At 46.6% G+C, this 14890-nt stretch overlaps 1 protein-coding gene and 1 long non-coding RNA gene across 8 annotated transcripts in view; one reads left to right on the top strand and one right to left on the bottom strand.

The window, feature by feature from the left end:
* Positions 1 to 9783, top strand: part of LOC144294540 (uncharacterized) — a 38770-nt gene extending 28987 nt beyond the window's left edge. Inside the window, exon 3 of the long non-coding RNA XR_013361898.1 lies at positions 8561 to 9783. This is a non-coding gene — a long non-coding RNA (uncharacterized LOC144294540). The remainder of the gene's footprint in view (positions 1 to 8560) is intronic.
* NAV2 (neuron navigator 2) overlaps positions 1 to 14890 on the bottom strand; it is a 726136-nt gene that overhangs the window by 117655 nt on the left and 593591 nt on the right. For all 7 annotated transcript variants that reach the window (XM_077866218.1, XM_077866214.1, XM_077866215.1 and 4 more), the window contains one exon: positions 12180 to 12302. In XM_077866218.1, coding sequence (XP_077722344.1) covers positions 12180 to 12302 — 123 coding nt within the window. The remainder of the gene's footprint in view (positions 1 to 12179; positions 12303 to 14890) is intronic.

A 14890-nucleotide genomic window follows, 5' to 3' on the forward strand; every position in this document is an offset into this window, starting at 1 on the left:
AGTCAAAACACCCACCCAACCAAATACAATTCACTACTTAATCAGTCACTTGGGATTTTATCTCAAAGAAAATAAGACCACAATCCCCTAAGCTTCAACTCCTAATATGATTTTGGGGATGCTCCAAGTTAGAGCAAAATCCATTGCAGCATACGACAGCAGAATTCCTCCAAAGTGCCAGAAAGGTCCACGGCCCCACAACTCTCATCCACAGCTCTGGCCACCCCATACTCCCCCCCCCCCGCCCCCTCTGGAAGATTTCATTCTGGCCATCAACTTTGGGCATTCCTCTGTATCTGCCATCGGCAACAACCACCCTCCTCTCTCATTCCTCGAAGTAAAGTGCGTGGCAGCTTAGTAGAGGCTTAGCTTTGAAGTGTGGTGAAGACAGACGCCTTGAGGCTTTCTCTTCTCTGGAAGAGGTCTGCTAGCAGAAGTGGGGGCGGAGGGGTGGCCCACAGCCCACTGGGTCTGCACACACCAGAGGCCTCAGGCAAGAGCCACACTCTTCATTGACATACCACCACACGATGACACCTGTCATCATGACTACCCGAGATGAAAAGTTCCTGGGGTCCCTGCCTGTGCAGATGAGCTACACTCATGAGTCATTCTGTTAACCCTGCCCTTCAAGTGATAAACATGAACAGTGACTCACAGGAGCCTGGGGACCTTAGGATCAGCCGGTCTGAAGGCACACAAAGAACCATGGGTGCGTAGGAGAAGCATCTTGCGCAAGATGTTCAGAGGTGGCAGAGCCACATCTAGGATGAGGTCTTCTGGTTCCTAGAGCACTCCTTCCCTTCCTGCATGGGCTCCGTTCATCAACATCATCAAACAGATAATGTGCTTTCAGTAGAGTTACTCTCCAGTTCATCCTTCCCAAACTCCCACTGAGATGAACCTGTTCCCTAAAGCTTGGAGGACAGAGTGGTCACTGGGTCACTAACGATTTCCCTGAGCCTCAGTTTCCTCTGGCAAAGGAAGAGGATTACAAATGGGGACTCTGACGGTCTCCTCCCTCCCGCCCCCCAACTTTGCTCTGTAAGATCTACTCAACTAGGCCTGGCTTGGGAGAGGCAGCCTGGAAAAAACACATTTACATGCAAGGTAACCTTGGGTAAAAATTCTGAGCTGGCACAGCCGTCCAGCGTGACCAGAGTAAAGTTCACATCATAATCAGGGACATTTCACAAGTGAATGTAAGGACAGCCTATCCACAGGGCTTATTGAAATCAGCTCTTGCATTTCAGTAACAGAAGTCAAGGCTAGGTTGCTCTTCAAAAATGACAAGGGACATTAAAGGAAACAAGCCAAAAAAGAAATCTCAAACAGATGATGAGATAAGCGGGCCTCTCTTGACACTTAGGATCTTCCAAATCAACACCAGCAAGAAAAGAAACCTCCTCCAGTGTTTTATTATGATAACAAGTTTAGGATGACGTGTAGCCCCCAGGAATATTCCTGGTCCTTCCTGCTCCCATACTGCTGGCACTTGGCACAGTTAGCTGTGATGGCTTATTTGGCTTCTTTTTCTTTTCTTTTTTTTAGATTTTATTTATTTATTCATGAGAGAGGGGGGAGGGTGCACAGAGACATAGGCAGAGGGAGAAACAGGCTCCATGCAGGGAGCCTGATGTGGGACTCGATCTCAGGTCTCCAGGATCACGCCCTGGGCTAAAGGCGGCGCTAAACCGTTAAGCCACCCAGGCTGCCCTTTTTTGGCTTCTCACCCCTCTACTTGATCACAAGCTTCTTGAGGGCAGGGAGCGGTAGACCATGTCCTACTCATCTTGAACCCCCAGGGCCTGGTACACAGTAGGTGCTCAGTTAATATTAAATAATCACTGGCATTCTCTATAAGCTGTCACATATCAAAACACAGTCCAAATACTCTGTTGAGATGCAACTGAGTCCTCACTATGGCAGCACATATCCTAAAACTGGAAATGCAACTGACCCATAGCATTGGTTGCCTTAACCAGTTCCATCATCATACACCTCATCTACGTGCTCACTCTTCCCAGAGAGGAGCTACTGAATGCCATGGGTAGTACTGGGTGGCACACTGCCTGGCAATGCATAGGTATAAAATATATCATGAGGGGATCCCTGGGTGGCTCAGCGGTTTAGCGCCTGCCTTTGACCCAGGGTGTGATCCTGGAGTTATGGGATAGAGTCCCGCATCAGGCTTCTGGCATGGAGCCTGCTTCTCCCTCTGCCTGTGTCTCTGCCGCTCTCTCTATGTCTATCATGAATAAATAAATAAATAAAATCTTAAAAAACATATATATATAATGAACTGCATGATACAGAACTGGTTAAATAATGAGGAGGGGGTAGTACTGAGCTAGGACTGTTACTTACATGTAATAAAACAATGATGGTCACCAGTACCATTCACCATGTCTTCTGTTCTCATAAGCACATAGAATTGTGCTTTTATCCACCTTTTTTTTAATAAATTTATTTTTTATTGGTGTTCAATTTACCAACATACAGAATAACACCCAGTGCTCATCCCGTCAAGTGCCCCCCTCAGTGCCTGTCACCCATTCACCCCACCCCCCCACCCCCCTCCCCTTCCACCACCCCTAGTTCATTTCCCAGAGTTAGGAGTCTTTATGTTCTGTCTCCCTTTCTGATATTTCCCACACATTTCTTCTCCCTTCCCTTATATTCCCTTTCACTATTATTTATATTCCCCAAATGAATGAGAACATACACTGTTTGTCCTTCTTTGATTGACTTACTTCACTCAGCTTTTATCCACCTCTGAATTTAAGTGTAGCCTTGTGACATCTGGGGCCAACAACAAACCAGTGCAAGTTACCACAGGCCATTTCTGGGCAGAAGCTTTAAGAGATAGTGTATGGCTCACCACACTCTCCTTCTTGCCATGGTTTGCCAGTGCTTGAAATGATTAGTGCTCTGGCACCCTGGGCCCCAGAGTGACAGTCATGTACAACATCGCCTCCTACTGAGCAGCAACGACCAGACTGGAGTTGCTTGTTACACAGCACAAACGATCCTAGGCTGACTAAGGCACAGACTTGCTCAAGTACCTGGATTAAAACACACGATGCCATTTTCTGTTGCAGGGCACAGATGTAGCCAGATTCTGACTTAGGGATGTGGGCCTAAGCTCTGGGTTGCTAAGGGAGTAAGCACAGTAGAAGGTGCCCCATTTTGGCTTTTCTCTTTGACCTCCCATTCTTGCTTTCCTATGCTTCTAGAGGTCTTCTCATACTTGGAACGACCACCAGGTCTACAGATTACCTGTAAACAAATACTGAAAGGTACCAGTTTGGGGAAACATACTTGGGGAGAATGGCCATGCTCCCCACCCCAACGTACACACATGCACAGTCAGCTGTGCTTCTGCCCAGTGTAACCTGGAACATGCTTACAAAGTTGGGCAACGCTGGGAGTAAAGAGTAAACAATTCTCATGGGGCCACTATACTGCCCTTTTTTTTTTTTTAAGTGAAAACACCGCATGTATGTGAAATGCTACCCCACAGACTATTCATTCTCTTCTCTGTACAATCCCTCTGGGAGAATTCCTTTGTGGCTTAAAGTGCAGATGGTTTGCTTCCTGTCAGCACCACCCTTCTGCTCAGCACAGGTGGCCCCTGCCCACCCATTCCACAAGCAGCAGCTCTTACTTAAAAAGGAAGCCAGTGGCACCAGCAGCAAAGAGGCCTTTGGGAAAAGCCAATGCAGTAATTACTACCCTGTTACCACGGAAATAGAGATTTGCCTCTAAGGCTCCTTTTATGAGCTTTAAAATGAATGGGACTCTCACTCTCTCCTACTTTGTCTCCCTTCGCTGTCCACAGCAGGAGAGAATGGGAAGAGGGATACAAAGGAGATGCAGAGAGGATCATGGATGTTGGGTGCTGTGCTAGAGGCACTGTCTTGTCCCCAGAAGAGGAGCAGAAGCCTTAAATGCAGACCTAACACAATGCTCAGGGGCTCTAGTAGGTGTAACAGGCTGTCAAAAGAGGGAAGGAAAGATAGGAAAGACAGAGGAAGAGATGGAGGAGAGTGAGAGACCAGCTGGTCAACCCAAGCAAGGAAAGAAAGATCAAGGCAAAACAGTCTGGGCAAAGTCAGAAGGGAAGGGGAAGCAAGAGAGAGTTCACTCCACTTAGGCTGCTAGGAAGCTTGGTGCTAACTACCACTAGAATGTGCAACCACCTAGGACCTTATGGTGAATTTATCTGTATTCTCAGTTCTCTCCTCCCTCCCCTGCATGTCCTATTCTAACTCACCTCCCCACCCCACGCCCCACATCCCAACTCCATTCCCTAGTGCATCACTGCTTGAATCTACAATTGCACTTCTAGTATATGTGGTTACTCTATGTTGTCAGCAAAGAAGAGGGCTTAATTTTTTTTAGAAGAGGGCTTAATTACTAGTTAATTAATTAATAAAGAGAAAAGAGAGATGTGCCTGGGTGGCTCAGTCAGCTAAGCATCTGACTCCTTTTTTTTTTTTTTTAAGATTTTATTTATTTATTCATGAGAGACACACAGAGAGGCAGAGACACAGGCAGAGGGAGAAGCAGGTTCCCTGCGGGGAGCCCAATGTGGGACTTGATCCTGGGATCCCAGGGTCATGTCCTGAGCCGAAGGCCGATGCCCAACCACTGAGCCACCCAGGCGTCCCAGCATCTGACTCTTGATTTCAGCTCACGTCATGATCTCAGGGTTTTATGATCAAGCCTGCGTTGGGCTCCACACTCAGCACAAAGTCTGCTTGGGATTCCCTTTCTCCCTCTGCCCCTCCCCCGACTCACACTCAAATTAATTAATTAATTAATTAATTCTTTAAAAAAAAAGAGAGAGAGAGAGTTGCACAGAGATAGTCCAGCTTGCTGAGTGGTTTGCAGGACGGAGGAATCCTCAAGAGTATCTATCTTTGCTTGGTACTTTACCACCACTTCCACCACCTTCACCTCGTGTATTCCTCACAACCGTCCTGGGGGACCCCTGTGAGTACCGTCTTTATGTTATAGAGACAAACCCCCAAACCTCAGAGAGCTAAGGGACTTGTGTGGGAGTGAGGATGGGAACAAGGGTCTCCTTTCAGCCAACCCCGCCTCTTCCCTTCACTCCAGGGCTGCCACAACAGGGTGGTTTCTATAAAGTGCTGTCAAAAGCACCTTCTACAATGATGGAGATGTCCTGTCTACACTGCCTGGTGGGGTAGCCACGAACCACATGGGGCTTGAGAGCACTTGAAATGTGTGACTAGTGTGACTAAGAAACCCTGCTTTTAATTTTTGTTCATTTTACATTTCAATGGCCACATTTCATTGGTGGCTCTTATATTGGGCAGTGCTGATCTACATTCTCTCACTCCCAGCACATGACTGTAGGGGAAATGGAGTTCAAATGCAGACACCTTGAGATGGCATGAAGTGGGATTAAGAGTAAAAGAAGGAAAAATTCCCCCTTGCCTTACTGGTGAGGCATTAGGAACTCACAGTGCGGGGCAGACACAGAGGGGAGACAGTGAGTAGGGAGGGAGGAAGAACTGGGGGGACTTCTTAAATTATGGCCTAGCCATGGAAGCCTGTCAACCCCCAAGCTCTGGGTAGAGGAACTCCAGCAATGCCTCAGGGACCACAGAGTGGTTAGCCAGGACCAGGAAAGGGAACTTTTCAATGACTGCAGAATCCCTGCAGATGCTGGGGACCCCTGGATTTCTTGGATCACTAAAGGGAGGTCCTTACCCAGGGTCTTGAAACTGTGGGTTCCTCCCCTGGCCAACAACACAAGTTTACAGGAGATCAGAATTTAAGAAATGAACACCTCTGGTCCAAACCCTCAAGGAGGCCACGATAAACTGGCTCAGTTCTGCATAAGAAAAGGCCTTTTTCCTTGAGGTCTGAGACCAGTGATGGGAAAAACCGTGAGAGCAAGCCCACCTGCAGTGTCTAGGTGCCAAAAGTCTGGGATGAGGGGAGAGGAGTCATAAAATATCCCCCATTTCTCTCTTTCTCTCTTTTTATTTTTATTTATTTTTAAAGATTTTATTTATTTATTCATAGACACACACAGAGAGAGAGAGAGGCAGAGACATAGACAGAGGGAGAAGCAGGCTCCATGCAGGGAGCCCAATGTGGGACTGGATCCCAGGTCTCCAGGATCACACCCCAGGCTGCAGGCGGTGCCAAACCCCTGCGCCACTGGGGCTGCCCTCTCTCTCTTTTTAAAGCTTTTACTTGTTTATTTGAACCAGAGAGAGGGAGAGAGAGAAAGAGAGTGCATACATTGGGGGAGGAGCAGACTCCCTGCTGAGCAGAGATCCTGACACAGGGCTCCATCCCAGGTCCCTGAGATCTTGACCTGAGCCAAAGTCAGATGTGTAATTAACGGACTGAGCCACCCAGGTGCTCCCCTTCCTCTCTTTATGAAAATTGTTTTGCATGGTTCCCCAAGGTTCTAGTCCTTGCATTTTTATTTTTAAAAAAGATTTGAGAGGCTCACAGAAAGAGAGTGCATGTATGCACACAGGCTTGAGCAGGGGGGAGGAGCAGAGGGAGAGAAGTAGACTCCCCGCTGAGCGCTGAGCTGGACTCCAGGCTGTATCTCAGGACCCTGACATCAGGACCCAAGTTGAAATCAAGAGTGGGACACTCAACTGACTGAGCCACCCAGGCATCCCATGTGCTTGCATTTTTAATGACTAGAGGCTCATTTAAAAAGATGACACCAGGATAAGGGCCCAGAGCCAGGCATAGAAAAACCTCTGTCCTGAGGACTCCCTAAAGAGGCAGTTGTGTGAAGTGGTTAGAACATCTGGGAGGGCCTGGTGGGCCTGGGGTCAAATCCAGGTGGACACCTGCCAGGTATGTATGTGACCTTCAGCATGTCTACTGACCAGACCCGCCCAGAGCACCACTGCTTCAAGCCTATGAAACCAGGAGGATACCTCGTCTCATAGCAGTAGGGTTAGGAGGAAACGACATTATATTTGTAAGGTTCTTGGCACAGTTCCTAGCAGACAGGGGTCCATCAGGAAATGGTGACTATTTTGGTTTTTATAATTTTCTGGTCTGTTGTAGTTTCCTATTGCTGCTGTAACAAATTACTATAAATGTGGTAACAGAAACAATAAAAATGCACTATCAGTTCTGAGGGGCAGAAATCCAAGCTGAGGGGTGCCTGGGTGGCTCAGTGGTTGAGCGTCTGCCTTTGGCTCAGGGTGTGATCCCGGGGTCCTGGGATCGAGTTCCCCCACTAGGTTCCCCGCAGGGAGCCTGCTTCTCCCTCTGCCTATGTCTCTGCCTTTCTCTGTATAAAATCTTTAAAAAAAAAAAAAAAAGAAAAGAAAGAAATCCGAGCTGAGTCTCATGGACTACGAGCACAGGTGTTGGCAGGACTGTGCTCACTTCGGTGGCTCTAAAAAGTCTGTTCACCTGCCTTTTCCCCCTTTATTTTTTATTATTATTTTTTTCCTTTTCTCCTTTAGAGAGGCCATGTGCACCCTTTGGCTGGGGCCCCTACCTGTCTCCAGAGCCAGCAACTGGCAAGTGGAGTCCTTCTTAACAGCTCATGGCTCTGCTTCCTCCCCCACCCACCTCTTTTACTTTTAAGGACCTTGTGATCACACTGGGCCCACCAAGATAATCCAGGCTAATCTATGCAAACATCGGCTGATAAGCAACCATAATTCCTCCTGTCCACGTGGTATAACATATCCACAGGCTCTGGGGATTACGCTGTGGGCACTGTGGGGCCATCACCCTGCCTTCCATGGGCTTGGAAGGGAGGGCAAGGGAGTCGTTGCCATTTCTGCTTCCTGTCATCTGCACAAAGCAGGGGTTTTGTCTAAGAAACACCTGGGTTGGGGACCTACCACCACCTGGTAAGGGCTCCCACCAATTTCATCTGCTGGCCGGGGACCCCTGGCTGGATTCAACTCCTCTCTGCAAGTCAGGCCTGAATCTGTGAATACACTGCTTGGTGCCAGGAGGCTGCCTTGTTGCACACAAATCACAGAGCCCAGCGGTGCCCGGGGCTCTTGCGGGGAGCTTGTGACCTTCCCGGTGAGGAGGAGGACTGGGCTTGGCAGGCTGGTGAAATACCAGGTTGCATAGTTACATCCTCACACTGTGGGACTCTCAATTCAAGCTGAAACTGGGGCAGCTCCGAGCACCGCGGTCACGGCCCCAGCGGCAAACGGTGAAGTTTGTGCGGTGACCCCGAATCCTAATTGAAAGTGCAATCTCGATACCTAAAACATTCAGAGTTTGGAGGGCAATGAAAACCCTGCAACCAGAAGGAACAGAAACAGTTGCTTTTTCCTGCTTGGTTTCTTGGCATGACATCAGAGGGCAACTGTCATTTTGTTCAAGTCTCAGGTTGACATTTTACGGCCCAGCACTCGTGTTGTGCTATTTTTTTTATTACTGCTTCAGTTAATAAGGGCCAGTGGGGCCCCATAAATATTCTAATGGTTTAGAAGAAAATTACCAAGTCATTCTGAAGCCCTCCTGCCGACCTAAAGGTGCACAAGGAGCCTGATTTCTGTCCTCTCGCCCTCAGGGACACTGGCACGTGCGGGGGACACCACTTAGAAGCACGGCCTGGTGGGGAGGCCAGCAAGGGCCCGAGCGGCACAGCGATGCTTCGGAGGGATGCCGAACGGTTCTTGGGAATGGAAACTGCCAGGGCTGAGCTTGAAGCTCTGAAAGCACTCAGCTCTCGGGAGTTCAAGAACTTTTGATGGGTTCCAAGGGGACAGCACACGGGAGCTGGCAGGAGCTCCACAAACCATCTGATGGTCTGTGAGGCCGCTGCCCTGGCTCCCCGGGTCCTATTTCTTCTTCCCCCCAGGCTGCCAGCTCAGGGACCTCCATCCAACTCCTCTTTATTTGCCTGTTATCGGGGGCCCGTGACTTGAAACAAGCCACCTCTGTGTGTCCCCTTTGATCCTGCCCCCTCGGCCGGCGGGCTCTAGTTTGCTGAAGTGGCCACTGATGACTATCAGGTAAAAGCTGAAGTCCCAGGAGTGGCACCCCCACAGAGCGACAGGAGCTCAAGGGCAGACTTGGCATCGTGGACTCACTATCATCCTTTCTGACTCCTCCGACCCTGGCTGGTGACACACAAGACTCCCAAACAGACACGGTCCCTATCTCCCAGGCTCCGAAGGTACATATTCCTAATCAGTTACTTTTAATAGCCTTGAAGATACCCCAGCCACATCCTGTTGCAAACAGCCACGGGGTGTCTGGGAGGTCAGCGGCCTCCCGCCCGCTCCGAGCTGCTCTGCTGTGCTCTGGATGCTTCTCCTGCGGGCGCCGTGAGGCGAGGGGCCCTCCTTACACGCCTCTCCTCTCGGCTGCCGTCTAACCAGGCCTCGTCCCTCAGTACTTTTCCTCTTTCCTTCGTAGAAGTCATGCAGTCTGCTTCCGCTGCCTGTGTGCGAACCCTTCAGGACTGGGCTGTCTTTTTATAAAGAGTTTCCTAGAAATATCTCAGCTCTGGGACCTTCTTTTTTCAGGTTAAAAGGGAAGAATTCTGGAAAGGTGGTGTATTTTTTTTTGGGGGGGGGGTCCATATTCTTTCACTTGTTTAATTTAAATAACTTAAAGAACATATTTTTCATTATAGGGATAAGAATACAATTACCTTGACCACAGCCATTTGCTTGCTTGCTTTTTTTTTTTAAAAAGAAAACAAACATAACCTGCACACCATCTGTGATATTATTCCTTGATATTTCACGTTAAATTGTCTAATGCCGACATTCATCTTTACCCTAAACAGTACTTGCAAAATCTTGGGTTTGATGTATTAGTTATAAATTTTTTTAATAACACAGTTAAAACGTAAAAGAAATATTTCCCTATCTACTGTCTAAAATTATTTCCCATACCACTGATGTTAGTTAGCCTCCCACTTTGGGAAACACTCATCTAGAATATAGTTTTTGGAAGAGATTTACCTGAAGAATTTAGAGCAACAAATGTGCTACTACTTCAACTTAGCCAAAGATGAAGCAATTCTACGGTCTATTTACAGTAACTTTAAAGATGAATGAAATTTCACATATTCTAGAATAATGTAAAAATATCTCACTGCCTACAGGTCAAAACTTACATGAAATAGGAGATTCGTAAGCATTATTAGATCCCACTTAAAAAAAAAAAAGCCACTTGAATTCTATCTCTAAAAGCTGGTCAGTTATCCTTTCAGTCTTAAATGATCACATCTGAGCATTCCAGTCTGGGGAGAACCAGAAGACACTGTGTTATCCAGTTGGTCCCATCAAAGAGGCTGAGCTGGACAGGATACCATACACTCTCTATCTTTCCAGATCCCACCCCAATCCTCCATTTCCCAAAGCAGGAACAAGCTCAGCTGTGATCTATAATAATTTCATTAACCCTGCAATGAAGCATTAAATTAAACTGCCTAGTGCACATTCTTCTTTTGCTACAAGGGAAATTGTACCTTGTAAATCCTGAATTTCATGCTAATAGATTTACTAACCAGCTACATGTTTACAGGAGACTACAAATAAGCAAAATAACTAGGCAAATTGTGAAATCTCCAGTGGGGGTGTTACAACAACAGATTTTCTCCCTGATAATATGTCCTTTAAAGAGTTTAGTTATGGAGCGTTTTAGCCTTCAGAAGAACAGTTCTCTAGGGCACCTGGGTGGCTCAGTTGGCGAAGTGTCTGTCTCTCAGGTCATGATCTCAGAGTTGTGAAGTTGAGCCCCGTGTCAGGCTCCGTACTGGGCGTGGAGCCTGCCTGAGATTCTCTCTCTCCCTCTCCCTCTAACCCTCCCTGTCCTCCCTCCCTAAAAACAAAAAAATAAAAAACAAATTAAAAAGAAAAAAAAGAAGAGCAGTATTTAAAAAAAGAAAGAGCAGTTCTCAAAGGGTTCACCTTTCTATGGAATTTCCAAACCAATACTTTTAAACAAATTAATTACAGGAAGAAAGCTGACTTGAGTTGGCACTGTGGTGAAGAGCCTTTGTTATCCCTGGCATAAATCACCACCCTGGACACTGGGAGACTCTCAGAAGGGCATATTCAAGTTAGTGGCAGAGCCTGGGCCAGATCCCAAGTTCCTGACAACTGATTCAGTGTTCTCTACACCAGCCCAGGCTTCTCAGCGTTCCTGGACAGAAGGATCCTCTTGAGCAAATCCCATTCCTGGGGGTGACTTCAGCGTCTTTCTCCTTAGTGTACTGCCCTATTTCTCTTAAGCCACAGAACCGCAGACATCACTTAGCTCTTAGTAAAAAGTATATCCAGCTAAGAGGCCAGGAAGAAGCTGGGTTTGTGCTACAAGTGTGTGCGTTTCTGGTATACAAGGATGAACACCCCAAAATGTATGGCGACTTCAAACACCTGCATCTAAATTCCACGTTTTGTCTCATCAACACACATGGGGAAAGAGGTCAAGTAAGCCAGTAAAAATCCTTTGTGATCAGGTCATTAAAGGGTATCGAAATCTAGAAATACAGCATGTCAGAGCTGGAAGGGATCCTGGAGATCATCTAGTCCAAACCCTTTCTTTGATAGATTGCTCAAAGCCATAGAATCTGTTGTGTGTCAGAGTAAGGATTACCAAATAGTCTTCCGAAGCTCTTTTCTTGTCTGATGGTGGCTGCAGCCAAGACCAGTCAAGGGCTGTAGTGTCAGCTCCTCGGCATGTGGTGCATATACTACACCCTTGACCTTTGCTGCCTATTTCCAGGCCACAGGAGACTCACAGTGAAGCCAGCTCAGCCAAGGCCAGGAGTGCTCCCTCCTGCACACAGGCCTTCTGTGTGTCACCAGGGACTCTGTTCCAAGGTACAGTACCTAGAAAGCTGGCTAACAGGGAGTAAAGCAGGTCCCTGGGGCCTGAGAAACCGACAAAGATGCAATAGCAACAGTCAAAACAACCCAAACCACCTGAGCCTGAGTTCCCTCTATTCTTCCTGTGAGAAGCAACTTAACCAGAAGCAGGACCTGAGAAGACTTCGGCAGTGCTCTCCTACCTGCTGCACCAGCTCCTCACCCCAGGAACGCTTTCAAAGGCTCCCAACCCCTTCATGGGGCACGGCAGGTGCCTGTCTGCTCTCAGTAGCACACCCTTGCTTCTCAGGACACTCTGGAATGATCTCTGCACCTGGACAGTCCCAAGTGGAGCAAACTCACCTGTCGGCATCTCCAAGGCCCAGGGAGGTATTTCTTTGCAGGGTCTCCCGCACCACAGCCATCCCATCAGGGAGCCGGTTCAGGCGACGAGTGTAGAGGCCAAGTCCACCATCAGTCATGTACCTTTAACAGAAGCAGAGGATGATGCAGAGATATGGTCAAGGGCAATTCAGGCACAGTCTTGTTCACATCCAGAATCATTGCATGGCCATCCTGTGCTCAAAGGGGGAAGGAACTGAAGCTTTCTCGATGCTCTGTCACTGATCACAGCCCAGGAATAACTCAGCTGTTGATTCAACTCAAAGGATCACCCACTTGCTAGCAAAAATAGAGCTCGACTTAATTAACCCAAACTCATAGGAACCTATGAAGCAGAAGGGAACTAGTGAATAAAATTAACTGTCAGATGTATTCATGACCTCTTTTTTAATTTGGCAATTATACAAGCAGGTGTTTCACCTAAGTAATGTGAACAGAACTGATAATCGTTAGCAAATCATATGGAAAAAATATTACAGTACGGTACAGTGGAGAAAGTAGGCAAGCTTTTAAAAGAGATGCAAAGAAAAGACAGAGGACAGATGAGCCACCTTTGCCGTCATGGGCAAGTTGCTTCTCTGGGACTCTCATCTGAACTATGGGAATATCACAGCCTTCCTACATCCCAAGGCAGACATGAGAAATAGCCAGATAAGGCATAAGAAAGTGCTCTGCAATTCGTGTAACACCATATACATGGGGTTGTCATCATCTTGAGGCATCTACAAGGGTGAATTTCACCTTTGATATCGATGCCTTAAGAGTGTTGTCACAACTCTCCAAACAACACTCATACTAATTAAGTCTTCCAGTTTTCTCGGTGAGTCCATAAAGCTATCTTCTGACGGAGTCAGTACTATCAGAGGAGGGGGGTCCCCGGGATTTCTTCTGTATAGATAGCCATCTGCTACCCAGACCAGGTCCTGAGAGCTTAGCCACCAGTAGGAGGCAGCGCGGGTACAAAGCAGCTTTACTTCATCTACCCTGCCTCCTTCACAACATCCCATAAGGGATATTGCTTGTGCCATCACCCCCATCTTCAGAGGAGAACAGGAAGGCAAAACAAAACCTGGGCAGAGCAAGAAACTAAACCCAGATCCCTTTAATTCCTCCATGGGCCCCATCAGATAGACCTGTAAGCTGTCTGAAAATGTAGGTGTCTTACATTTCAAGTGAAATGACATGTATTAAGAAGATCACCAAGTGGTGATTTTCCTGAAATGGTGAACTGAGCTACATCACAGAATGTTTCACTGCATTTGGTCTTTTCGCTTTAGAATACATGAGGCATGAGGAAAATCCTAAGGGTTGTCAACTCTTGACTTTCTTCTACTTCTAGTTTGGGATCTTTTGCGGATATATTCTTAGAAAAGTGGAATTACAGGATGTTGTGGAGGTTGCCCACCACCAGTAAGTTTTAGTTAGGGGCAGAGAAAAAAGTTCTCACTGGAGCATCGTGGGGTAAGAAGCTTCCATAAGAGTCAAAAGAATTCTCCCTTAGGGCAGCTTCCAGGACACCAGGGCTAAGTGGAACTTCTCTGACCTCCTCCCCTCCATCCCTGCTTTATGACACTGATGATCACAAACAATGCAATGCCAATGTAAAGTTTGAGTTGTCAAGGCAATTGTTTGTGGTTGTGCCAACAAAATGACAACAGATTAGACTGAATTGTTCACTCTACTGTGTCATCTGAAAAAACAAACAAAAATTCTGTGAAAATACGAAAAACCACTCCATTATACACTTTTATTTATTTTTTTATTTTATTTTAAATATTTTATTTATTTACTCATGAGAGACACACAGAGAGAGGCAGAGACACAGGCAGAGGGAGAAGCAGGCTCCATGCAGGGAGCCCAACATGGGATTCCATCTGGGGTCTCGAGGATTACGCCCTGGGCGGAAGGCAGACCTAAACTGCTGAGCCACCAGGGCTGCTCCATTATACACTTTTAAAAGGGTGGATTTTATGAATCGTATCTCAATAAAACAAAAAACCTAGAGATTACAGCTTATAGTTAAATAATTATTTGTATAATTACCTTTTAGTGCTTATTTCCTACACTAGACAGTAAATTCCTTGAAGGCAGGCACTATTTTTACTATATCCCATGTGCCTAACACATATTAGGTGCTTACCACAAATTGTTTTTGTTGAATGAAGACCAAAGACACAGCCATAGGATGGGATTTAGCAAAATCTTCTCAGGAGGACACCAATTACAGGTTTGCTTTCTGCTTTTTATATTATTTGATTTTTTAAGATTTGATTTTTTAAAATAATATCTATACCCAATGTGAGGGTAGAACTCATGACCCAAGATAAAGAGTCACATGCTCCACCAAATGAGCCATTCAGGTGCCACTTCCTCTTTTTTTTTTCCAAAAATAAAGCAATTCTTTTTTTCTTTTGAACATTTGGTTTTTGTTTTTGTTTTTTTTTTTGGTTTTGTTTTTTTTAGTAATCTCTACCCCAAACATGGGGCTCACAATCATGACCCCAAGATCAAGAGTTACATGCTCCAGTGACTGAGCCAGCCAGGCGCCCCACCCAGCTTTTCCTTCCTCTTAAATGTCACCAAACATGAACCTAAGATATATGGAAAGGCAAATTAAACTTTATCTGCTGGTTTACCCATCCATCTGTCCATCCAACCACCCACCCATTCAA

This window comes from Canis aureus, chromosome 23 (genome assembly GCF_053574225.1).
Source record: "Canis aureus isolate CA01 chromosome 23, VMU_Caureus_v.1.0, whole genome shotgun sequence".
Taxonomy (NCBI): domain Eukaryota; kingdom Metazoa; phylum Chordata; class Mammalia; order Carnivora; family Canidae; genus Canis; species Canis aureus.